Raw genomic sequence first — 26,095 nt, 5'->3', positions numbered from 1 at the left:
AGAACCCAAGGCGGCATATATAATCCTCCTCTCCATTTTATCCTCACAACAACAACAACCCTGTGAGGTAGGTTGGGCTGAGAGCCTGTGACTGGCTTGAAGTCACCCAGTGGGTTTCCGTGGCCGAGTGGGGACTAGAACCCGGATCTCCCAACTCCCAGTCTGACACTTTAGCCACTACACCACACTGGCTGCCTAACTGCTTTCTTCTGCTGAGGAAGACCTTAGGGGCCTTTTGTTTTCCTTCATCGTCGTTTCTAAATTTCATCGGGGAAACAAACAGACCCTAAGCCTCCCACTCCACCCCACCCCCGAGTGGCATTTCCCAAGCCAGGGAGACGTCTCCAGTCATACAGCTCACAGGAGAGATTAGCAGACTTAGGCTAAGATAAACTCCGTGTTCGTTGTCTTTGGCTCTTGCGGTGTGGGTTTGGCTCACGTTAGGGAGAAGGAGAAAATTAACTTTAATACGCCAATTTTGGGGTGTGTGTGTGTAAAAAAATCCTCTAATTGGCGGTTCTACTGCGGCTGCTTTCGGATTTTAAGGAGAGAGAACTTAGAATCGTAGGCCTTACCTAGACCTAAGGATTATCCCAGGCAAATGGAGGGGTCGCCTCTGCCTGCTCCTGGGATCCCTTGTGTGTCATTTGGATGCACAGGGATGATCCCAGGATATAGGCCTGGTCTAGCCATGGCCATAGAATAATAGAGTTTGAAGGCCATCAAGTCCAACCTCCTGCCCATTGCAGGAAATCCACCCTAAAGCATCCCTGATAGATGGTTGTCCAGCTGCCTCTTGATGGCCTCTAGTGTGGGAGAACCCACCACCTCCCTAGGTCATGGCTTCCATTGTCATTGGTTCCATTCATTTGCATCTTCATAGAGCCAATTAGTTCAATTCTCTCCATGCTGGCTCTGAGGGGATCATAGAATCATAGAATAGCAGAGTTGGAAGGGGCCTACAAGGCCATCGAGTCCAATGCGTGGTTTTATCCTGGTTGTGCTTTTTATATCGTATTTTGTATTTGTGTTTTTAACTTGTTGGTTGTTTTATGATGGTTTTAATTTTTGTGAACCGCCCAGAGAGCTTCGGCTATCGGGCGGTATAAAAATGTAATAAATAAATAAATAAATAAATAAACCCCCTGCTCAGTGCAGGAATCCACCCTAAAGCATCCCTGACAGATGGTTGTCCAGCTGCCTCTTGAAGGCCTCTAGTGTGGGAGAGCCCACCACCTCCCTAGGGAACTGGTTCCATTGTCATACTGCTCTAACAGTCAGGAAGCTTTTCCTGAATCATAGAATAGTAGAGTTGGAAGGGCCCTATAAGGCCATCGAGTCCAACCCCTTGCTCAATGCAGGAATCCTCCTTAAAGCATCCCCGAAAGATGGTTGTCGAGCTGCCTCTTGAAGGCCTCTAGTGTGGGAGAGCCCACCACCTCCCTAGGTCATTGGTTCCATTGTCATACTGCTCTAACAGTCGGGAAGCTTTTCCTGAATCATAGAATAGCAGAGTTGGAAGGGGCCTACAAGGCCATCGAGTCCAACCCCCTGCTCAGTGCAGGAATCCACCCTAAAGCATCCCTGACAGAGGGCAGTCCATCTGCCTCTTGAAGGCCTCTAGTGTGGGAGAGCCCACCACCTCCCTAGGGAACTGTTCCATTGTCATACTCTAGTTCCCAGCTCCAAGGTTATAGCACTGTTGGCAATCCAGACAATTTCATGCCCCTCCAAACTCAGTCTCGGGCCCATAGGGTTGCTCTCTTGCTGTCATTTTAAGCTGCCCAGTCTCTGGGCGGTGTACGACCCCTAGGGTGGCATCCAACGAACGTCATGAATGCCACACCCTCACGTCATGAGTCTATTGCGGAACTCAGCCACTGCGCTGATCAGGAGTTGGGGAAATCAACACGGCCAAAGGCCCGGCATATGGCAGCTTTGCGCTTCTGCGTCGCTCTCTCGGTGGGCTGCCGGGAGCCTTTGATTTCCCTTCCAGATTTACCCCCAGCATTAAAGGGAACTGCCAGCACTCTCTGACAACTCCATTCCTCGCCTGCTTCATTAAAAGCAATTAAACGAAAACGGAGGTGGCGGCTTAATTCCCCCGAAACCGCGGACTTGAAATGGGAGACAGTTTCCCAGCGCTAGTAAATTACTGCTGGATAAAAGTGGTCTTGTTTGTTCACGTCTCTCTGTCTCTCGCTCCCCTTTCTCTCTCTAGACTAGAGATGCATGAGAACTTCATTTGAGTTTGCAAATCGTTGGAACTTGCTCTGTTCACACCCCCACAACCCCATGTGAACACGAGTGGGTACTATGGATTAGGGCTGTGCACGGACCCACCCACCCCAATCCTCTTCGCGCCTGATCCGCAAATTGCAGATCGGGCCCGCTCCGCCCCACCTCGATCCGCCTAGGGGCCACTCCGCTCGGCTGCGGAGCTCCGGCTCTGAATCAGAGCTCCGCAGTGGCGGGGAGTGGTGCCAGGTAAGGCCCCTCTCCCTCCTCCCTCTTACCTGTGTCTGTCCCGGCCCATCCCAGCTTCACTAGAGCCCGCGGCTCAACCAGGAACTGTAGACCCCAATTGCGGCCTACACTTCCTGGTTGAGCCATGGGCTCTAGTGAAGCTGGGATGGGCCAGGATGGACACAGGTAGGGTGACCAACTGTCAGGATTTCCCCGGATTTGTCCTGGTTTTTGTTCTTTCCATGGTGTCAGGGGGGATTTTCTATCATTTTCAATAATGTCCTGGAATGACACACCTCCCCCTTTAAGGCTGCCATTAGCATGGCAGGAGGGAGTGACATGCGTTCTTGAGGCACATCATTCCCCCACCCCGAGCTCCAATTGAGGTCTTAAAGGGGAAAGTGGGTCATTCGTGGACATTATAGAAAAGGCCCCAATTGGAGTGGATGGTGGTGGTGCAGAATGAAATCCTTTCCCCTCCTCCACTCCAATCGGGTTCTTTAAGGTGGCGGGGGAATAACGTACTTTCTGCAGGACTCAGAAAGCTGCTTCCCCCCACACACACACTAGGTGTCCTCTTTTTCGGTTTCCCAAATATGGTCACCCTAGACACAGGTAAGACCCCCCTCCCCCTTGCCCCCTTACCTGGCTCTGCCACCGTCGCCACATGGGCAGCAGTGGCAGCAGGGCCAGGTAAACCCCCCTCCCTCCTCTCCCTTACCTGCATCCGTCCACAGTCCCACGGCTGCTTCAACTGAGCCCGAGGACTCAACCAGGAAGACTAGGCTGCCCTCGGGCTCAGTTGAAGCAGCCGTGGGACCATGGGCTGCAGCAACAGTGGCAGGGCCAAATAACCCCCCCTTACGTTTTTTGCAGAGCTCAGGATAGAGGCGAAGGATCCGCTTTCACCTCGATCCGCTCTGCAATGCTCCGCGGCTCCCCCCAATCCTCTTAGCCTCTGCCTTAATGGGAGGCGAAGCCCCCCAATCCACTCCTGCTTCTCCGGTCCGAGGAGAAGCAGAGCACATCCCTACTATGGATGTCAGAAGACTCCATCCAGGAGGTGAAACTCACCGGATATTCATCCGTTTGGCCCTCTGGAATTTGACTCCCTTTCTCACGTGCTAGCCCAACTTGATCCTCTCGCAGTTTTTCACGTTTTTGGGTTTCCAATGCGTAAATAGCAATTCGCACAAATTGGGGCCAAAATTGGCATCATCTGTGCAAATCGCGGCTGCAGTTTGCACAATTGCTATTTATGCAAATAAAAAAAGATTTGAAAAAGTTTCCCAGATTACAGCAACTGCAAGCCAAGTGGAGAGGTGGGTAAGAATTATTATTATTATTATTATTATTATTATTATTATTATTATTATTATTATTATTATTCTCCAAAGAGGCTGGATTTCCTGGCAGCTGACTTCCCTAGTGGGAGCACATCATTCAGAAGGCATTTACACATTTCTGAACTTGCAAACTTGTTCAAAACACGGGCAATTTAAAATGTGCATTTTTAAAAAAGAACAACCCACACTTTTTCATGCTTTAGTCAATGGGGAGAAAGTAGGCTCTTTTGAAAAAATGCTCATGGAAAGGCACACTTTTCCTGTTGGAAATGTGCACTTTTCCCATTGAAAATGCACACTTTTCCCCATTGGAAATGCACACTTTTCATGTTGGAAATGTGCCTTTTCCCCCCAATGGAAATATCCACTTTTCCCATTGGAAATGCGCGCATGTGCACTTTTCCCATTCAAAATGCACACTTTTCCCCATTGGAAATGCACACATGCGCACCTTTCCCATTCAAAATGCAAACTTTCCCCATTCAAAATGCACCTTCTTCCCAATGGAAATACCCACTTTTCCCATTGGAAATGCACACATGTGCACCTTTCCCATTCAAAATGCAAACTTTCCCCGTTCAAAATGCACCTTTTTCCCAATGGAAATAACCACTTTTCCCATTGGAAATGCACACATGCACACTTTTCCCATTCAAAATGCAAACTTCCCCGTTCAAAATGCACACTATTCCCATTGGAAGTGCACATGTTTCCCATTGGAAATGCGCACATGCGCACTTTTCCCATTCAAAATGCTCTTTTTCCCCCATTGGAAACACACACTTTCCCCCTTCAAAATGTACAAACGAAAAAGACAGCAAGGCGAATTGAGCTTCGAAGTGGAGGCCCTTGAACCCGAGTGAGCTCAAACATCCCAAGTCGTAGACTGTCTCCTCCCTTCTCCCGCTCCCACACACATGCAACAAAGAAAAAGAGTCAGCGTGAAGTTCCAAGAAGGAGGAAAACAGCGTTGGAGTGATGGTCTAATTGGTTAACCCCTTCACCAATTAGACTCTCTGCCGGATGACTTACACCAGCCTTCTCCAACCCGGACTGCTGCTCCCATCATCCAGCACCCTGTTGGGCTGGGGATAATGGGATCTCTACAAGGGGGGAAGCTGCCTGACACAACCTTAAACCCGGAGAATGACCGATCTGATTTAATGGCAGACCAATCTGATTTAGGCCTTAGCTAGACCTACCTTATAATCCTACCTTATAGGACAGAGGAGGGAAGATCTCACGTTGTGTTTAATGCGAGATCCCTCCTCCGTTTTCACGTGAGGCGCAATGACCTCATGCCCGCCATTTTTAAAAAAAGGAGAAGCAGCGCACGAACGTTCGTGCGCTGAAGGTAGTTTTTTTTAAAAAAAATTAATTTAGTTTCCCCGCTCTCCTCACCCTAACCCCTATGGGCGGCTCCTGGCTTCGTGTGAGTAATCGCACAGAGCCAGGTCAAACTGCAGCAACGGGCCACACATTCAGCCCAGGACCGTGGAAAAAGCGGGCCCGAAGGGGAGGGCTCCATCCCGGGGCAAAGGAGGGTTCATCCCTCCCTGATCCCAGGATCCCCTGTGCATCATGTGGATGCACAGGGATGATCCCGGGGTTGGCCCCGTGATAAAGCCCGGTCTAGCTAAGGCCTCAGTTGCTGAGATGTGGAGGGACGTGCATCTCAGAGATGTTTACAGCTGTTCTCAGGAAATGCTGGCAAGGACCACCCCCGAATGAGCAAATCATTGATTCTCAGCCCTGTCCTTTCTCCCAAAGGCAATGCTCTAGCATCTCTTGCTTCAATCAAGCCATACCTGACAACCTATAGTTTCATGTGCAGGCATAACTGGAGTGTTGAGTCCTCCAGGTTTAAGATTGGAGCGACTGGGCTGAATGGTTTTGGATCTAATCCTTGGTGACAGGCAAGACGGAAAACCAATTTTGTTCAGATATTATTATTATTATTATTATTATTATTATTATTATTATTATTCTAGGATCATAAGAGTGGGGGAGAAATTCAAACTCGAGATTACAGACGTGAAGGAAATCTGCCAAGTTATCAAATGAATTCAGATTCCTAAGAATTCAACCTATAGATTCTGTAGCAGGCTGGCTTTTCCCAAGCCACGTGGATTCCACAGACCTGTGGACTTTAAAGGGGGGGGAAAATCGAGGGGAAGTTTTTACACAAATGTAATTATAGAAAAATATGTGGAGTTAAAAAACAAAACCAGTCAAAAATCTGCATTTGCCCTATAGGCTAAAGCTTTAAAATGCACATTTTGTTTTTTTGTTTTTTTGCACATTTGGGGGTTTTGCACATCTTCGCGAATTTGTGCAAATTAGGGAAATTGGAGAAAAGAATCTGATTCCGCCAATGAGCAGAACGAAAGGTGCCCAGCAATCCGCGCAGTGCAATCAGACATTCAAAATGCCATAAAATAAGCGATCTGTTACTAATGCAGAGTGTTTTCGTCTAATAGTACTTAATGCACTGAAAGACGCTCAGTGCCCATTAAGCCCTGGATGAAGAGATGTCTGCGGACGCACCCCAAAATGAGGGTGTTGAAACATTGCCATGCCACGGGCCTATTTTCCCTTTCAACGCCCCGAGACAGCCCTCTCCGTCAGCGCAGCGGCAGACGCAGCCTGCCTCAATGCGCCGAACGAGTCCCAGTCAGGCCTTCGAGAGCTGGCACCAATGTGCCCGTTGGCATGGGGAAGTGCCAGGCGTCTGCCAAGCATAATTAGGGAGAAACAGACACCCTCGAGTAAAGCCCCTGCCTGGAAACCGATGGCTATTAAGATGTCTTGAGTCTCCTTCTCGGTGCCCTATTAGACTGGCACCAGGATTATCCGTCCAAAACATAGTGTCTACGCTCCAAGGAACCATCATGTTCACTCACACACACCCCTCCCAGGTACACACAGGTACAATGCATTCTGGGAAACCTGAGGCTCCCAGGCCGTGCAGTTCTACAACCGGCACCAGCATCCGGACTCCTTGGGAAATTGCCGGGGGCCTTGTAGGGCTGCTAATGCCTACCTTGGACCCCCTTATTATTTTCTGTCAGCCATGCCAGGTGGCTGGATCTAGCTGCTCTTATGATTTCCCACAATGCCTCTATCTTATCATTACTCTGGGGCATTGTGAGGATTTATAAGGGTAGCCAAACCCAGCTGCCCAGTGCTGACAGCCAGGGAAGGCTACCCGGCCCCACTGACAGAGAGTGAGACCCAAGATATTTTGCTGCCTGAGGCAACGAACAAGATGGCACCCACTCCCATTCCAAGTACAAAGGCCCGTTTGACTAGCAGATAAATCTTACTTCAATACTGGGGATGAACATCTTCCTCCAATGGATCTGAAGGCGGCTGGCTAGCCTAGGGGGCACAGAGCAAGACATGTAGCCCACAGATCTGTTCTCCAATATTTTCCTGCCGCCCCCAAGCATCTGCCGCCTAAAGCAACTGCCTCACTCTGACTAATGGGAGGGCCGGCCCTGACGGAACCCCACCAGAGGAAACTTTGCCCAGGAAGTCCTCCAATCTGGAGATGACCCCTTTTCGCTCGTTCTTCACATCACGAATAACTGGTTGAGGTCACCACTGCCTTGTCACTGCACATGACTGAAGAAGCTGTGAATAGGGATGGATGAGAAATCGGAGTTGAGAACATGGACGCACACTCTCAACTCTGACAGCGAGCACACGTCTGTCAACAATGTCAGCAAATTTCTAAACAGATGCTCACGTCTGATTTACACAAATTTCCCCGGTAGACTGAAGTCAAGAGTACTTTGGCCTATGGAGGAACTGGAAAACGTGCACAAATTTAGGACATTTGCGTAAATGTAGGGAATGTACACACGGCTAGGGACCACAATACCTGATGGAACGCCTCTCCCGACGTAAATATACCCGGTCACTATGTTCAACATCTAAGGCCCTCCTCCGGGTGTCTACTCCGAGACAGGCTCGGAGTGTGGCAACGAGGGACAGGGCCTTTTCGGTGGTGGCCCCCAGACTGTGGAACGATCTCCCTGATGAGGCTCGCCTGGCGCCAACGCTGCTATCTTTCCGGCGCCAGGTTAAGACTTTCCTCTTTGCCCAGGCAATATGGCGGCACATCTTAATCACACACACGTTTAGGGGTTTTTTTTACCGTTTTTAATGCTTGATGTGTGTATGTTCTGTGTTTTAGAATTTTAAATTTTGTATACTTGTTTTTATCTTAATTTTAGAATTTCTGTAAACTGCCTAGAGAGCCCTGGCTATGGGAGTGGTATATAAGTGCAATAAATAAATAAATAAATAAATAAATAAATAAATAAATAAATAAATAAAATAAAATTTAGGGCATCTGTGCAAATTGAGCGGGGAAAGGCTGTGTCAATTTCACGTTGGACTGCTTCTCAATTTGTGCAGTTTTCCCATTCTGGTGGTCTCGAACATGGCTTGTTCGCCATCCCTAGATGTGAACAAAGGAAGCTGCCTTATACCAGACTAGTTGCCCGTTTGGCACAGTCTTGTCTTTTCTGACTCGCCGTGGCTCTCCGGCAGAGGTGAGCCTTGCACAAAATAGAGGGGACACTTCCAGGCAGGCCACGCTGGGCCAAAATCACTGTGACTTTTCTTTTTAATGAGCACACACCAAATCCATCCACTTCTTCGGCGTAGCAAGGCCTCCTGCCTTCTCAAAACAAGACATGCACAGCTACTGGAAGTTCAGTGGTTTCCTCACCATCTGGAAGTTCTGGAGTTCCATCAAGGTTTTCTTGTCCACCACTATCTGCCCCTTGAGTTTGCAGTGGAAGGCCTCCTCCACCCGCTTGTAGGGGCTCAGCTCCTCCGCCTGCCTTTCGGGGGACAGCTCCTCCAAGGAGAGCAGCAGAGGGGGGACCTCGCTGGGTTGGGCTGGCAGAGCCGGAACGGACCTCCGTTCAGTGGCTTCTGAAAGAAAAGGAATAATGTAGGAGGTCATCTCACAGAATCATCTCACAGAATCATAGAACAGTAGAGTTGGAAGGGGCCTACAAGGCCATCGAGTCCAACCCCCTGCTCAAGGCATGAATCCACCTTAAAGCATCCCTGACAGATGGTTGTCCAGTGCCTCTTTAGTGTGGGAGAGGGCACGACCTCCCTAATTCACGGGTTCCATTGTCGTGCTGCTCTAACAGTTAGGAAGCTTTTCCTGATGTCCAGCTGGAACCTGGCTTCCTGTCACTTGAGCTCATGATTCCGCGTCCTGCACTCTGGGAGGATCGAGAAGAGATCCTGGTCCTCCTCTGCGTGACAACCTTTTAAGTATTTGAAGAGTGCTCTCATGTCTCCCCTTAATCTTCTCTTCTCCAGGCTAAACAGGCCCAGTTCTTTCAGTCTCTCTTCATAGGGCTTTGTTTCCAGACCCCTGATCATCCTCATTCCCTCTCTTGGCTCGTACTGAAAGAACACCTTCTCCCATATGAGCCTGTACAGGTTTAAAGATCTTTAGAGGGAGACCTTCTTTCGGTCCCATTACCATAGGAAGTACAATTGAGGGGGCTCTCTTGGTGGCTGCTCCCAGGCTCTGGTACTCCCTACTGTGGGAAGTTAAGTTGGCCCACTTCCTGTTGCCCTTCTGCCAATACGCAAAGCCTTTTTATTGAGGCAGGCCTTTGGCATACAAGCCGGACTGTCGCTTTAGGGTGGATTCCTGCCTTGAGCAGAGGGTTGGACTTGATGGCCTTATAGGCCCCTTCCAACTCTACTATTCTATGATTCTATGAAGCACTTTAAAAAAACTGTTTTGGTGATCATTATTATTATTTTATTATTATTACGTATTCAATTTATATCCTGCCTACATACAAAACACCCTAGGCAGCAATGATGTTTATCTGTTTGACCACTGGGTTTTCAACTGGGTTTTGGCTTGTTTGTTTTTATCTTATACTTTAACTCAGATTTTGCTTTTTAAACCTAGATTGTATTGTTAGCTGCCTTCAGCGCCATTTTCTGTTGGAAAGGCTGGAACATTTATTTGGATGATTTATTTGATTTCAAAACATGGCTTTATTGAAAGAGGTCTGGGCTTTTAACACAGTCCAAAGTCATGTATGACAAGCTGGAGCGTGTTCAGAGGAGGGCAACCAGGATGATCAGGGGTCTGGAAACAAAGCCCTATGAAGAGAGACTGAAAGAACTGGGCAGGTTTAGCCTGGGGAAGAGGAGATTGAGGGAAGACATGAGAGCCCTCTTCAAAGACTTAAAAGGTTGTCACACAGAGGAGGGCCAGGATCTCTTCTCGATCCTCCCAGAGTGCAGGACGCGGAATAACGGGCTCAAGTTACAGGAAGCCAGATTGCGGCTGGACATCAGGAACAACTTCCTGACTGTTAGAGCAGTGCGACAGTGGAGCCAGTTACCTAGGGAGGTGGTGGGCTCTCCCACACTAGAGATCTTCAAGAGGCAGCTGGACAACCATCTGTCAGGGATGCTTTAAGATTCCTGCCTTGAGCAAGGGGTTGGACTTGATGGCCTTATAAGCCCCTTCCAACTCTACTATTCTATGATTGTATGATTCTATGACATCTGAGAAGGGGAGAAGAGCGTGAGAGGACGAGTAGGGGAGAGAATGTATACGCCGTACTTGAGCCTGCTTACCTTTTAACATCTCTTTAAATTCCTGCAATAAGACTTCTTGGGTGACTGCAGCACCAGGAGCGCCGGGGGGTCCAGGAGGGCCTGGGGGACCTGGAGGCCCGATGAGCCCTCGCTAAAAAATAAAAAGTGGGTTGGGGAGGAGAAATAGAAGACATTCAGAAACTTCATTAGGCATTATGGTGGCCACACATCTGCTGGGACAACATTTATATTTAGGGAGAGTTAGAGCCACCCTACCCGCCCATGCTAGGGTCCCAATCCACATTAGGATCCTTGTGCTTCCTCTAGAGCAGGCAGCGTTGAACCTCAGAACAAATCCAGCCCACCTGGGAAAACGATCCAGCCACATCTGGTGCTGCTTATGGAGAAATAACTCTGACATGTACCTATCCTTTCCTGAGTTATTGCAAGTCATGCAAAACCAGCACCTTGAATTCCAAGCCCAATTCAAGGTGCTGGTTTTAACCTATAAAGCCCTACACGGCTTGGGACCACAATACCTGACGGAACGCCTCTCCCGACATGAACCTACCCAAACACTACGTTCAACATCTAAGGTCCTCCTCCGGGTGCCTACTCCGAGGGAAGCTCAGAGGCGGGGCGACAAGAGACAGGGCCTTCTCTGTGGTGGCCCCCCCGAACTGTGGAACAATCTCCCTGACGAGGCCCGCCTGGCGCCGACATTGTCATCTTTTCAGCGCCAGGTCAAGACTTTCCTCTTCTTCCAGGCATTTAGCAATATGTAATGACCATGAGTCTGTTTTTTTTGGCTCATCGTTTCTAAAGTTGTATACAGTGGTTTTAAATGTATGTGTATTTTGCTGGGGTTTGTGGTTTTTAATCTTTGTATATTGTTTTTAAGTGTTTTTATCTTATGGGAACCGCCCAGAGAGCTTCAGCTATGGGGCGGTATACAAATGCAATAAATAAATAAATAAATAAATAAATAAGGAGGAATGTGTGGCGTTGGTAGAATCTGTTCCATTTTGTGGATTTTCATTGCCTTTTGTTCCATCGCCCGTTTAGTGGCAGAATCCATCCCCCCCAACACACCATTTCCTGAATTTCAACAAATTCACACTTGTGCAAATGTGCAAACCCTCCCTCCCGAAATGTGAAAATCCCCCCCCCCAAAATTTGCAAAAAATCCAAGAACCTAAAAGGACATTTTCATACGTTAAGCCTATAGGGGGAATCTGCATTCTTGTCTGATTTTTTTTAAAAAAAAATATTTTACCCATTTTTCTACAGCAATATTTGTGGGGGAAATCCAGAAAGTATATATGAAAACTGGCCCGCAAATCCACAGAGACCATGCAATTCTGGAATAGCAGGTCTGCTACAGAACCGCCCAGAGAGCTTCGGCTATTGGGCGGTATAAAAATGTAATAAATAAATAAATAAATAAAATAAATAAACCTGCAGGTCAGATTCATCCAAATCTGAACTCATTTGATGCCCTTGAGGATTTCTCTGACCTTCCTCTGCAAAAGGTACCCCGGAAAACGCTTTTAGAAATAAAATTCGCTTTCATGCAATGCCATGTGAAACAAAAAATACCCGAGGGAGTAAACGTTTCAGCCTTAAATCTTCTCCTGCACTCCTGAAAGGAAGCCCCTTTCCTCAGAAGGTGGGAGCATTTGGGAGGAACTGGTGGCAGAAGTGGGATTGTTCCGACAACACGCTAAGCCACGGTTAAGCCGGAAATGGTTAGTGAGCATGTTTAAACCGTGGTTATGGAGCCACCATGGTTAGGAAGGTTCACGTGATATGTTGAGCCATAAGGTTTAGCTCAAAATGCTTAGAGTGTCATCTGAACAGAGCCAGTGAATTTACTGCCCTTCCGCTGGAACCTGCCTAGGGGAGTTCATCTCCACTGCCCCATCAGCTTTCAAACCTTGGAGCCTGCAACGTGAGCTGGGAAGAGAGCGTTGGGCTTGGTGCAAACAGGAGCACCACTTCCGGCTCTCAGGCGTTTGGCAACGCACGACGAGGTTTGAATCTGGTCCTGAATTTTCCTTATTGTCAATTGTTTAAAACCGTTTGAGAGCTAGGCGGGTCTCTGGGTGCGGTCTCTGTTTATACGTTTCTGCGGGAATCGTTTGGGGGATGTGTTGGCGAGCTTTTCATCTCCGTAAACCACCCAGAGAGCTACAGCTGTTGGCGGTATGAATTTGGGCAACACTCTTCCCGACAGGTGAGACCTATCTATTGGTTCATTGTTTCTGAGGCTCCCCCCATAACTGGAGTTATGTAGACTACATTCATGGCATGTATCATATTGGTGGTAGTAGAAGTAGTACTATAACAAAAAGAAGAGGAAGAGGAAAGGGAAGAGAAGAAAGGGAAAGGGAAAAGGAAACAGAGACGGAATGGTGTCTCTTGTCCAATATCTCTTTCCAATCATAGAATCGTACAGTTGGAAGGGGCCTATAAGGTCATTGAGTCCAACCCCATGCTCAACGCAGGAATCCACCTTAAAGGATCCCTGACAGAGGGTTGTCCAGCTGCCTCTTGAAGGCCTCTAGGGTGGGAGAGCCCACAACCTCCCTAGGTTATTGGTTCCATTGTCGTACCGCTCTAACAGTCAGGATGTTTTTCCTGTTGTTTAGCCGGAATCTGGCTTCCTGTCACTTGAGCCCGTTATTCCGTGTCCTGCACTCTGGGAGGATCGAGAAGAGATCCTGGCCCTCCTCTGTGTGACAACCTTTTAAGTATTTGAAGAGTGCTCTCATGTCTCCCCTCAATCTGCTCTTCTCCAGGCTAAACAGGCCCAGTACTTTCAGTCTCTGCATATCCTTTCTCCCCTTTGCCTCAACTTCCTGTTTGTCATTTGAGGCCATTCCCGTGGGCAGATCCAGACTTAGGGTGACCCTATGGAAAGGAGGGCAGGGCTCCTGCCCCTTTAACAGTTGTATAGAACAGGGGGTTTCAGCAGGCGTCTTTTGTATGCAGGCAGCACTTGGGGAAATCCCCTCTTCATCACCACGGTTAGAGCCGCGGGAGCCCTGCCCTCTTTAGCAAGAGCGACGCAATACAAAAAGCGGGCAGGGCTCCCGCAGCTCTAGCTGTTGCGGTGAAAAGGACGAAGCATGCTCAGAAGAATGCTGAGTGAGTGTTGTGGAAGGGGGGGGAATGGAAAACCAGGGGGAAGGAAATGGAATAGAGTATCTTGGATGAAGACACTGGTTGAAAACCCTGAATAGGAGTGCTCCACGCTGCAACATTCTGTTGCAGGCAGGACCAGCGTCAAGGGTGGGGATGGTTGGGCGCTTGCCAAGCATCCATACTCCAGTAGGGGGCCACTCACCAGCCCCCTTGGGGTTACTCTTCCTCTTCCCCATAGCAACCTGCTTGTTCACTGGCCTCTCGCTCTGGCCCAGACAACGGTGGTGGAGAAGGAGGAGCAGAAGACACCACGGCCTCCTCGCTCCTGGCAATCTGCCTCCCCAGCAAGCAAGTGGGAACCTTGATGAGGAAGAGGAGGAAGAGGAAGAGGAGCCAGTGACCATAGGGGTGAGGAGGGGGACTTGCCTAGGGAGGGGGACCCATGGAGGGTGTCTTCCCCAAGGACCCTCAAAACTCTGATGCTAGGTCCACACGTTATTCATGATTAGGATTGTTCTTCTTATTATGTGCTATTTACGGCCCGCTAATGCTTTCCAGGAACAACCTACTAATTTCTTATCTTTCCCCTTGCATTTCTTTTTGGAGCTGCTGCCGTCACCGGGACGCTGTACAAATGAGATCCACGTCCGACGCGGGTCGGTGATGCGGGGGTCGGGGGATTCTAGCATCTAAGGAGAGAAGAACAAGCATTGAGAGGCGTTGCGATTCACAGACCTCCCCACATTCCATATCCCCCCTTCTTCTCCTATAGAATCATAGAATAGTAGAGTTGGGAGGGGACTATAAGGCCATCTAGTCCAACCCCCTGCGCAATGCAGGAATCCACCCTAAAGCATCCCTGACAGAGGGCTGTCCAGCTGCCTCTTGAATGCCTCTAGTGTGGGAGAACCCACAACCTCCCTAGGTAACTGGTTCCATTGTCGCACTGCTCTAACAGTCAGGAAGTTTTTTCCTGATGTCCAGCTGGAATCTGGCTTCCTTTAACTTGAGCCCATTAATCCGTGTCCTGCACTCTGGGAGGATCGAGAAGAGATCCTGGCCCTCCTCTGTGTGACAACCTTTTAAGTATTTGAAGAGTGCTCTCATGTCTCTCCTCAATCTCCTCTTCTCCAGACTAAACAGGCCCAGTTCTTTCAGTCTCTCTTCATAGGGCTTTGTTTCCAGACCCCTGATCATCCCAGTTGCCCTCCTCTGAACACACTCCTATGATTCAGAAGAGCAGGGCTTTGCATCCTCTGGATTTAGGGGTGGGGGGTTACTACTGCTCCCGCCGCCCCTGATCATTGGCTGAGGCTGATGGGAGTTGTAGTCCAAAACATCTAGTGGAGGTTGGTAGCTGTGATGTCAGTGGGGTGGTGAATCCGTGCTGCGTTTCAGTCAGAGCTCGAAAAGGGCCTGTCCAGGTTGCTCAAAAGCTCCTTTACAGTTCTGGCTGCCATCCGGAGCGGATTCACCGCCCTACAGACATCGGAGCCACCAGCCTCCACTGCCCCTAAGATCCAAAATGAGAGGCTGTGACTTTTTGGGCCGACGCTTCTCAGCCAGGCGCTCCAATTTCCCTTAGCGCAGGGCTGGAGAACCGTACGAGCCGTCCAGATCTTGGTGAACGATTATTCCCATAATGCCGCACTATTTAGGGTGACCAACTGTCAGGGTTTCCCCAGATTTGTCCTGGTTTTTGTTCTTTCCATGGTGTCAGGGCGGATTTTCTATAATTTTCAATAATGTCCTGGAATGACACACCTTCCCCTTTAAGGCTGCCATTAGAATGGCAGGAGGGAGTGACATGCTTGCTTGAGGCACATCATTCCCCCACGCTCCAATTGAGGTCTTAAAGGGGAAAGTGGGTCATTCGTGGACATTATAGAAAAGGCCCCAATTGGAGTGGATGGTGGTGGTGCAGAATGAAATCCTTTCCCCTCCTCCACTCCAATCGGGTTCTTTAAGGTGGCGGGGGAATAACGTACTTTCTGCAGGACTCAGAAAGCTGCTTCCCCCCCACACACACTAGGTGTCCTCTTTTTTGGTTTCCCAAATATGGTCACCCTAGCACTATTGCCCAGTCTGGCTTGGCCTGATAGAAGCTGACGTCCGAGAAGAACCCTGGGTTTTCCACCCTGCTCTAGAGGAATCTCCAAGTTGAAAACTAAAATTTGCAGTTCAGAAGTTCTCAAGGTCTTCCTCCCACCCAGCTCACAGGGGATGGGGTGCTTTCCATTTTCCATTTACCCAAATTAACGACAACATGCAGTGTGGGAACCACCCACCCTTCCTACAACTGAGGCTGAGAAATAAGGAATTAGTGCAATTTGGCAGAGTTTTCTCTCCCTCTGTGTGTGTCGTAGTCACAGCCAATCGTGGCACTGCTCTTAGGCCTACGCTCCCATTTTACAGCTGGGGAAAACTGAGGCTCAGAATGCTCTACTAGTTGCCTATGGATCAGGCAAGGAAGGCTGGAATCCTATGCACACTTAGGTATGTGTGAACCCCGTTGAATATAGTGGGATTTACTTCTGAGTAAAAAGGCATTGGATTGCACTGAAAGGGAGCATGGGATCGCAGCCTGTTCATTGCTAAGATTGCGAAACAATGCGGAACCAGAAATCCTCATGGATCCACTTGAGATCTGCCAATAGATCCCAGTCCACCTTACCTGGGTGTGAGTCCCGTGGAAATCGATGGGACTTAGGTCTGAAAACACATGCATTGGCTTGTACTAAATAGCTGTCCAGGCATAGAATCATAGAATCATAGAATAGCAGAGTTGGAAGGGGCCTACAAGGCCATCTAGTCCAACCCCCTGCTCAATGCAGGAATCCACCCTAAAGCATCCCTGACAGATGGTTGTCCAGCTGCCTCTTAAATGCCTCTAGTATGGGAGAGCCCACCACCTCCATGTAACACTTGTTGCTGTGGTTTTTCTGGATTAAATTTGGGAGTAGACCTCAGTTGTACATGCACAGAGGTTTACTTTTAGTGGCTACCCACACGTGGAGAAGCACCCTCACCCAGGTCTTACTTGCAGTTTGGGCCAGCACACCTTAAGTATAAAATCCCATTTTACAGATGGGGAACACTGAGGCATGCCTCTCGGCTGCAAGGTAACTAGCCCAGAGATGTGAGTCATGCAGGGAGGCAAGGAGTATTCTGCTCTGAAGGACTGAAGGATCATAGAATCATAGAACATTGAGAGCTGGAAGGGGTGTTGGAGGTCATCCATCCCAACCCAGCATCTAGAGAGACCTAGGTTGGGGGGAGGCTGCTCTATGCACAGACTCGAATCTCTGACTTTCATGACAAGTTGCAGGTAGGCAATTGAACCAGTCGGATTACTGCTGTCCCTCTTGCTGCAGCTCTACAAAAACGGCCTTTTGATAAAACCAGCAGCTTGGAGCAGACTAAAGTAATCTTACTTCAGGTATTGGAGGAGTTGTAACTGATTAATCAATCCATGGATTAAGTTCGCATAGGACTAAAAATGATAGGGAAAAGAGTGCGTACAGGTTTTAGATGATGCGCACCTCTGGCACAGAAAGCATTTTCTTACAACGGATGTTCCCTCCCATGTGAGAGAATGAGAGATGCCTCTTCTAAGATGGTGTTGGAAGATACATTTCCTCCAGAGAGAGGAGGGGATGAGAGAAGGGAAATGCCACTTTTAAGATGGCACTGGAAGAGGCATTCCTGTCACGTCTAACCCTACTGCCCCTGTTTTTGGAGGGCTTTCTCAGCTGTGGCACCCCGGTTGTGGAATGAGCTCCCCAGAGAGGTCCGCCTGGCGCCTACACTGTACTCCTTTCGTCGCCAGCTGAAGACCTTTTTATTCACTCAGTATTTTAACACTTAATTTTAACTTAAATCTAAATTATACTGTTTTAACTCTGTATTTTAACCTTATATCAATTTTGCTGCGTGGTTTTATCCTGGTTGTGCTTTTTATATTGTATTTTGTATTTGTATTTTTAACTTGTTGGTTGTTTTATGATGGTTTTAATTTTTGTGAACCACCCAGAGAGCTTCGGCTATTGGGCGGTATAAAAATGTAATAAATAAATTAAATAAATAAATAAAATATGTTTCAGGTAATCAGTCAGAATCAGATTCAGAACTAGACGACGCAGCACCAGACACCAGCCAGCCTGGACCAGTGGGGGAGTAAGCTCTCACGGGCGATGCCCCAGCTGGGAGTCAGCCCCCTCCAGAGCTTATCTCCTAAAGGCCAAATCCTACACACTCAGTGGGAAGTGAGCCTTCTTCCGGAGTTGAGCATCCCGACAAGCTAGCTGATGCTAGGGTCCGCTGGAAGCTCAAACGCACGGGGCGGAAGGAAGGCGTGAGAAAGTCAGTTCGATTACGCCAGAACCTGCCTCCTCACCAGGCTCTCTGAAGTTACGGGCGTTTGGGAAAGGGCTTCCTATTCTTCTTGAACGGACAATTGTCTTGCTTAGTTTGCATAGTTTTGCCTCGGGGGACATTTCCAAGAGGTTAGACTCTACTCAGGTAGAAGAGGAGTTTGTTGCTTAATAAAAGCTTTGTAGATGACTTAGCAAGCCTCGTCATTTGCCTCCCATTGAAAGCAGGAGTGTTCTGAGAAACACAACAATTCCTTCCTGTGTGTATGGACCAAAAGGGGGGTGCCTCTTCTAAGATGGTTTTGGAAGAGGCGTTTCCTCCTGTGACAGAGAGAGGGGAAAGAGATGCCTCTTCAAAGATGGTGCTGTGTGCATGACAGCAAAGAGGGTTGCCTCTTCTAGGATAGTGCTTCCTGTCTGCATCTACATTTCTTACAACTACTTGTCTTCTGCCAAATTAAACGGCAGCCGCCTTTGAGTTGATCCAACGATATGGATCCAACGATTTCTTGCAGCTTGCACTTTGGGAATGGCCACCCGAAGCCCTCCGGAAGAAAGGGGCGCTTTGTGTGAAACTGCGAGAAAACAACGCCCTAGGCGCGCCAGAAAACTTTCAGTGATTTAATAGAGCAGACCGTCCTTGAAAGTGGTTCATTCAAAGTTGCTTTTTGCAGTGGTGATGATGCATCTCACATATAAATAAGGAACTGCTCCTTAGAATAAGGAACTGATGGGCTCCGGTGTTCACAAGAAGGGCGGGGGGAACAGAATTGCTGCTTCTGCTCTCTCTGAACTAGACCTTAATTGACCGAAATCCGGGGCAATACTTTTACGGGAATTGCCCCCATTGAAACAACAATGGTATCGAACCTACTCATTCCTACTAGGGCTGTGCTCTGCTCTGTTTCGGATCCCCGAATCCAAAGCGGAGCGGGCCGAACCGCACCTCTAAAGCCCGGTTCCGAAGCGGATCGGCGCGGATCGGTTCAGAACGGTCCGAAGCTCCGGACACAGGAAAGTGTGTGGGGGGGAGCGGAGCTTACCTGGCACCAGCACTGCAGACCGTGCAGTGATGGCAGCGGAGCCAGATAAGGGGGCAGGGGAGAGGGGGCTTACCTGCGTCCATTGCGGTCCGCGTGGTGGCTTCAACTGAGGCCCAGGTCTCAAGCCGGAAGCAGGCCGAGGCCTGTTTCCGTCTTGAGGCCTGTGATGCAGTTGAAGCCGCCGCCCGGACCGCGACGGACGCAGGTAAGTGGGGGGGGAGGCTTACCTGGCGCTGCCACTTCCGTGCAGCGACGGCAACAGCAGTGCCAGGTAAGTGGGGGAGGGGGACCTATTTGGCCCCCATTTTGTCCCCCCTTCCTCACTTACCTGCCTCCGCCATCCACCGTGGAGGCAAATAAGTGGGGAAGGGGGGGCAAAATCTTGATCCGGCCCTCCAGATCTCACTCCGGATCTGGTTCTGGAGCGGATGGGGGGGGGTCGGATTGACCCGAACCGGTTCGGGCCCGATCCGGAAGTTCCGGATTGGGCCACGAACCGGTTCGGGTGTGTGTGCACAGCCCTAATTCTTCCCATCCCACCGTCCCCCGCTTGTTAAATAGAAATCTTTGGATGAGTGCGGCTCCCTTCCATTCACACCCTCGCTTGCCAAATTTCTATCATCTGGCAGGGGCCATGAGACAAGCCCTCAAGGGGCAAACCCCTCCGCCGAAAGAGCTGTCAGCTCAGACGCTTTCATGAATCACCTCCTGGAATCTGGGCTCGTGAACAAAACCTTAGAAAGAATGTATCAAAATCGGAAAACAGGAATGCGCATCGGCGCGGGTTGGGATTTCTCTGGGGCGGTGGTGCGCGCGGGGGGGTGGGTGGTGTTGGATCCTTCTCAGATTAGGGTGTGGGCAAAACATTTTGAACAGGAAATCAGAAACGCCCAAACCAGAATGACTAGATGGGGGAAATGTAACAGCCCCCCCCTCCCGAGGACTGTTGCGGTGTTTTTAAGAGTTTTGCGCAAATGTTCTCTCCAAATCCTCCACCCTATCGTGAGGAGATAAATTAGGGGGCAGGGGGTTGGACGGATGACAACGTCACCAAATTTTTCCCAGGGAAGGGAGCGGAAAAATCCTCCAACAGGGTAGAATCATAGAATAGTAAGGTTGGAAGGGGTCTGTAAGGCCATCCAGTCCAACCCCCTGCTCAATGCAAGAGGAATTGTGAGAGGAAATGGTGGACCCCACAGGGCTGGCCAAAATGGCAGAAAATATCTAGACAACATTTTGCAGAGTGCCCTCCTTTCTCTACGTTGTTGTTGTTATTTTAACCAAGGGCCATCTTCCATGTTTCGAAGGCTGCATTCCAGTGTTGGGTGAGTCCAAAGGAAAAAAGGGGTGGAGCAAAATTAGGGTGACCCTATGGAAAGGAGGACAGGGCTCCTGTATCTTTAACAGTTGTATTAAAAAGGAAATTTCAGCAGGTTTTATTTGTATATATGGAGAACCTGGTGAAATTTCCTCTTCATCACAACAGTTAAAGCTGCAGGAGCCCTGCCCACTTTTGTATCTGGTCACTCTAGTATAACTCCTGCAGCTTTAACTGTTGGGATGAAGAGGGAATTTCACCAGGTTCTCCATATATACAAATGACACCTGCTGAAATTCCCTTTTCTATGCAACTGTTAAAGATACAAGAGTCCAGTCCTCCTTTCCATAGGGCCACCCTACTCGGAGTGACCACCTGAGAAAAAACAGAGGGCAGCCCTGCTCTAAGGAGGTGAGCAAAAAATAAAAAATAAAAACCTGAGGTATTTTCTCCAGAAAACTTCCTCTGAGAACTTTTACCTCAGCTCTAAGTCCCCTTCACCCAAGCCTCGGAAAAAAAGGAGTTGTTGATGTTTTCGTTTTCCCAGTGCCATAACTAGCAAAGGCCAAGCTCTGTTTGGCTCTGTTGGGAATTTCAAGGCCGACTCCGAAAACTCTCCTCCTTTCTAAACACTTCTCTCTCGGCTGGTTGCACTTTATCCGACAGCTTTATTGTTTTTTAAATACTCCCCAGCTTCTCAAAAAAAATTTCAAGCACCTCCTCCCAAACCCCCACTCCCTGCCACAGTAGCGATGGATGAGAATTTGGCTTCAGCCGGGTTTGGAGAAACTATTTCCCCAAATTTGCAAAGTTCTCCCCATATTCCAGGAAAAAACAATATGAGCATTGTCACTTGAGCCTCAGGTGACCTCAGTGGCATGGAGTGCCTTCTACAAACTCCGGTTGGTGGCCCAGCTACGCCCCTATCTGGACAGGGATAACCTGGTTTCAGTTGTCCATGCTCTGGTAACCTCCAAGTTAGATTACTGCAATGCGCTCTACGTAGGGCTGCCCTTGAAGACGGTTCGGAAGCTGCAGCTCGTGCAAAATGCAGCGGCCAGACTGATTTCGGGAACCAGAAGGTTCGACCATATAACACCTGCTCTGGTCCGCTTGCACTGGCTGCCTGTATGTTTCCGAGCCCAATTCAAGGTGCTGGTTTTGACCTATAAAGCCTTACACGGCTTGGGACCACAATACCTGATGGAACGCCTCTCCCGACGTGAATATACCCGGTCACTACGTTCAACATCTAAGGTCCTCCTCCGGGTGCCTACTCCGAGAGAGGCTCGGAGTGTGGCAACAAGGGACAGGGCCTTTTCGGTGGTGGTCCCCAGACTGTGGAATGATCTCCCTGATGAGGTTCGCCTGGCACCAACGCTGCTATCTTTCCAGCGCCAGGTTAAGACTTTCCTCTTTGCCCAGGCATATGGCGGCACATCTTAATTACCAACATGTTTAGTTTTTAATCGGTTTTTAATGCTTTATGTGTGTATGTTCTGTGTTTTAGAGTTTTAAATTTTGTATACTTGTTTTTACCTCAATTTTAGAATTTCTGTAAACCGCCCAGAGAGCCCTTTAAAGCGCTTTAAAAGCAGTAGTGTAGATTCCCCCCCCCAAGTTAAAATTTATTTATAGACTGTTAAAATGCTGGGAGAATAAAAAGGTCTTCACCTGGCGTCTAAAAGCATATAATGTAGGTGTGTAATGTATAATGTAGGATGTTTTTAGAATGTTTTAATAATGCATGCTATGTTTTTAATTCAGTTTTCTGCATTTTATACTTTGGTTGTTCCCCGCCTCGATCCAGAGGGAGAGGCAGGTAAGAAATAATTTATTATTGTTAATTATTATTATCTATCATTGCATGTGTGTGTGTGTGTGTTACATACAAAACAGATGCAGTGGTTAAGTATAAGATTTGGGGGAAGTAAAAAAGGGATTTTTCACATGGGCCCGGGGGCCAAATAAAATTGCTTTGTGGGCCAGGACTGGTCGGGGGGCCGCTGCCGGACATGCCCTGTCTCCATTCCATCCTCTCCTGCCCCAGGCGGGTGCTAGTGGGATAGCAGCTGTCTGCAGCGCTAGCCAAAAAAAGGGGGGGGACCCTGAGTCCCTTCTGATAGAGCGTTGGCGCATTCCATGGTAATTGAGTAATTAGTGTCAAGGTTAGATCTGTCAAGCACACCCTCGAGTCGAGCAGACATCCCTGGAACGGAATCAGGAGAAGTCAACTCTTCTCCAGGACCCCAAATTGCTACTGCAGAAATGAACTTTTTAATTATTATTTGGGGGCAGGGGGAGGAAGATGGAGGGGGAGGGGGGATTGCAAGAGCCTCATGTGGCGCAGAGCGGTAAAGCAGCAGTTTCTGCAGCTGAAACTCTCCCCACGGCCTGAGTTCGATCCCAGCAGAAACTGGTTTCAGGCAGCCGGCTCGGGTTGACTCAGCCTTCCATCCTCCCGAGGTCGGTAAAATGAGTACCCAGTTAGCTGGGGGAAAGGTAATCATGGTCAGGGAAGGCAACGGCAAACCACCCCGCTCTAAGGCCTGCCAAGAAAACGTCAGCGAAAGCTGGCATCCCTCCAAGAGTCAGTAATGACTCAGTGCTTGCACGAGAGGTTCCTTTCCTTTCCTTCTCTCTCCTCAGATTTGCCCACCGAAATCCAGCCATTTATTCTCCCGGATGGAAGCTGGAGTCCCACAAGCGGGATGGGTGGGTGGGTGTCGAATCCATCCCCCGGGGGCCGAAATCAATTCTGGCAAAGAACTTGGGGGCCATATTTCAATGGTGTGGGTGCAAAGGCAAAAAAACAGGAGAGCAAATGAGCCAAATACTGGCATATTTTAGCTTACAGGTTTTGCTACCAGCAGATGAGCCTAAAAAGAGGCATTTTCAATCTCTCAGAATGGGTGGACAAGCCGCCAAAAAAGTTGGGATTGGCGGAGGGGGCCGGCCCTACCGTTAGGCAAAATGAGGCACTTGCCTCAGGCGGAAAATGCTTGGAGGCGGCAGCAAGGTGACGGAGGAGAAGATTGCATCCCATGTGGCTTTCCCTGCTACCTTCAGGTGTGGCAAAGGATGCTGTCTCATCCCTGATGTCGAAGAAGAATGTTCAGTCTTGAAGGAAGGGTTTTGTACATGGAATTGGAGGGGCACCATTTTGTTCTTTGCCTCAGGGAGCAAAAGGCCTTGGCCCAGCTCTGACTGGAAGTCATGGGAAAGGGTGCAGCCAAATTTCACCACCCCTCCCTGGCTTGAAAATCCTTCCTCCCCCTTCATCCATGCTCCAGATTCTGCCATTTTGAGGGATGTCTCTTGGCTGCTTGATCTCCTCTCTCTCTCCACAGAAGGCCTACTAGGCTAAAGTTACAGGAGGGTAAATTTTGGGTGAGGGTTAGGAGAGCAATTCAACAGTTGAACCAATGTCCTGGAGTGGATGGTGGGTTCTCCATCACTGGAAGTCTTCAAGCAGAGGCTGGACAAATCATTTGTCAGTGAGGCTTTAATTCTGGATTTCCTGCATTGAGCAGGGGGTCAGACTAGATGGCACCAAGAGCCCCTTCCCACAGTGTGACTTTGACCCTGTTCAGATGACATGCTAAGCTACAGCGGTTAATCATTTTGAGCTGAGCATTATGGCTTGGAGTGTCGTGTGAACTATTCCTAACCCCGGTAGCTACATAACCACACTATAAACAAGCTCACTAACTATTTGTTGCAAAAGGGTTAGCATCCTAACCGTGGCTAAGCGCGTCATCCGAACGGGGTCAGTATAAACCAATTTTAAATCGGCAGATTTTCCAAAGCAGATTACGAGAGCTTCCAAAATTCTCAGTCGAACATCTTCCTATACAAAGCAATAGACATGCACTGTTTGTGTGGTAGACAGTTTCTCCGATGTATTTGTGTGTGTGTGTCCGCCAACACACACACACCAATGCACACAGTTAATGATGCACATTGATAAATCCCTGCATAAAAAAGCAATCTTGATGCAATTGTGGGTACTGATGAAACACCACACACACACACACACACACACAAAACAATTTGATGCAATTGTATGATCAGTTGCCTCAATTTTCTTTTTATGTGATGCTTTATTAATGCACAGTGAGACACCCTACAAAAAAGTGATCTGCCCATGGGGAAAACACCCTACAAAAAGGATCTCAGTGCAGGGATGGAAGAACCAGAACTGGAGAACTCTCCAAACTCCGTTTGCAAGCAAACTTGGACTTTTTTCTTTTCGTCCCCGCAGATAAAGTGTGCAAATTGAACAGGAGGTTCACAGCTCAAACGGGGAACGTGCATATTCTGTTTGCATATTTCAAAAGTTTGCACTCTACCTCCGTTGCCTAAAGCGTGGAAATGCGCCAGATTTGGTTGCAAGTTCAGGGATGCGTGAACTTCTCCCAAAAAATTGTGCTCCCATTCGGGGTTGGGAACTACACACGTTCCATGTGAATCCAGAATTTTAGAGATTTACCTGGTTGATCCAGAATTCAGGTGGTAGAATCATAGAATAGTAGAGTTGGGTGGGGCCTACAAGTACAAAGTGTTGGTTATCACCTTTAAAGCCCTACATGGTTCGGGTCCAGGCTACCTGCGGGATCGCCTTCTCCCATACAATCCGCCCCACACACTCAGGTCCTCTGGGAAGAACTTCCTTTAGCCAGCCAAAACAAGGCTGACAAGTATTACCCATAGGACCTTCTCTTCTGCTGCTCCCAGACTATGGAATGACCTGCCGGAGGAGATTCATCAACTTCTCTGAGTTTAAAACAGCTATAAAGACTAGTCTCTTCCGGCAGGCCTACCCAGATGAATCTTAAACCAAGAACTTCAAAAGTTGTCTTGATTGCTATTTTGATATTGTATTGGTTTTATATGCTCTTTTAATTCATTTTATGTATTTGATTTATGGTGTATTGTTGTACTAATGTTGTTCCCCGCCTCAATCCAAAGGGAGAGGTTGGTAATAAATATATTATTATTATTATTATTATTATTATTATTATTATTATTATTATTATTATTACCTAATAATAACCTAATAATACTAATAACCTAATAATAATAATAATAGGCCACCAAGACCAACCCCTTGCTCAATGCAGAAACGGAAAGGAGGACTCTGTTCTCCGTGCTAGTAACTTCTGTGGCCTTATTTACCAGGTTGTTCAAAGCGTGCAAAGACCCGACCCGACCCGCCAAAAAGCAACAGCGCTTAGCCTTGCGCAACGCGGCTCAGTGCGCCGCCACCATGGGAAAGAATGCAGAAGCGAGCAAAGCCGTCCTCTCGTGCCCCGCTTCGGGGAAACCGAATCGGAGAGCGGAGCCACCGAGAAGCGCTCTTCTCCGCCGCCGTCTCGGGCCAGTGGCAGAGAAACCGCGCACGGCTGGCCACGGCCGCGTCTGCTGCCACTTGGCTTCCTTAAATTACAAATCCCTCTCGGGAAAGGCAGCCGGGCCGCTCCCCCGATTCCCCCACCAGCCGGAGTGATTGACGGTTAAAATGAATGTTCTGTCCTTGTGGTATTATTATTTAATTACTACGGCATGCATGAGCAATCGGAGGAATAAGCATGTAAGCCTCTCTGTTTATCTTGGCAGGGGTTGGCTCCGGCAGCCGACGAGGGATGCTTGTAGCCGGCGCAAGGGACAGGCCAAGACCCACATTTGCGCCACCGAGGCAAACAAGGAGCCCAAAGCATCCTCCGTTGGGAAACAAACCTCTGATGGCTGAGGGGAGGAACCTCCTTCACTCTGTGAGCCAAATTCAGTTTCAGAAAA

General features: G+C 48.7%; 1 protein-coding gene across 1 annotated transcript in view; it reads right to left on the bottom strand.

The window, feature by feature from the left end:
- C1QTNF12 (C1q and TNF related 12) overlaps nucleotides 1–26,095 on the bottom strand; it is a 47,134-nt gene that overhangs the window by 13,194 nt on the left and 7,845 nt on the right. The window contains exons 2-4 of the mRNA XM_063145078.1: nucleotides 14,132–14,251; nucleotides 10,455–10,566; nucleotides 8,554–8,762 (exon numbers count right to left, since the gene is read on the bottom strand). Of these exons, the coding sequence (XP_063001148.1) occupies nucleotides 8,554–8,762; nucleotides 10,455–10,566; nucleotides 14,132–14,251 (441 nt within the window). The remainder of the gene's footprint in view (nucleotides 1–8,553; nucleotides 8,763–10,454; nucleotides 10,567–14,131; nucleotides 14,252–26,095) is intronic.

Source organism: Elgaria multicarinata, chromosome 20 (assembly GCF_023053635.1).
Source record: "Elgaria multicarinata webbii isolate HBS135686 ecotype San Diego chromosome 20, rElgMul1.1.pri, whole genome shotgun sequence".
NCBI classification, from domain to species: Eukaryota; Metazoa; Chordata; class Lepidosauria; order Squamata; family Anguidae; genus Elgaria; species Elgaria multicarinata.
Note: the sequence above shows the minus strand (reverse complement) of the source record. Positions and strands in the feature narration are given on the sequence as shown.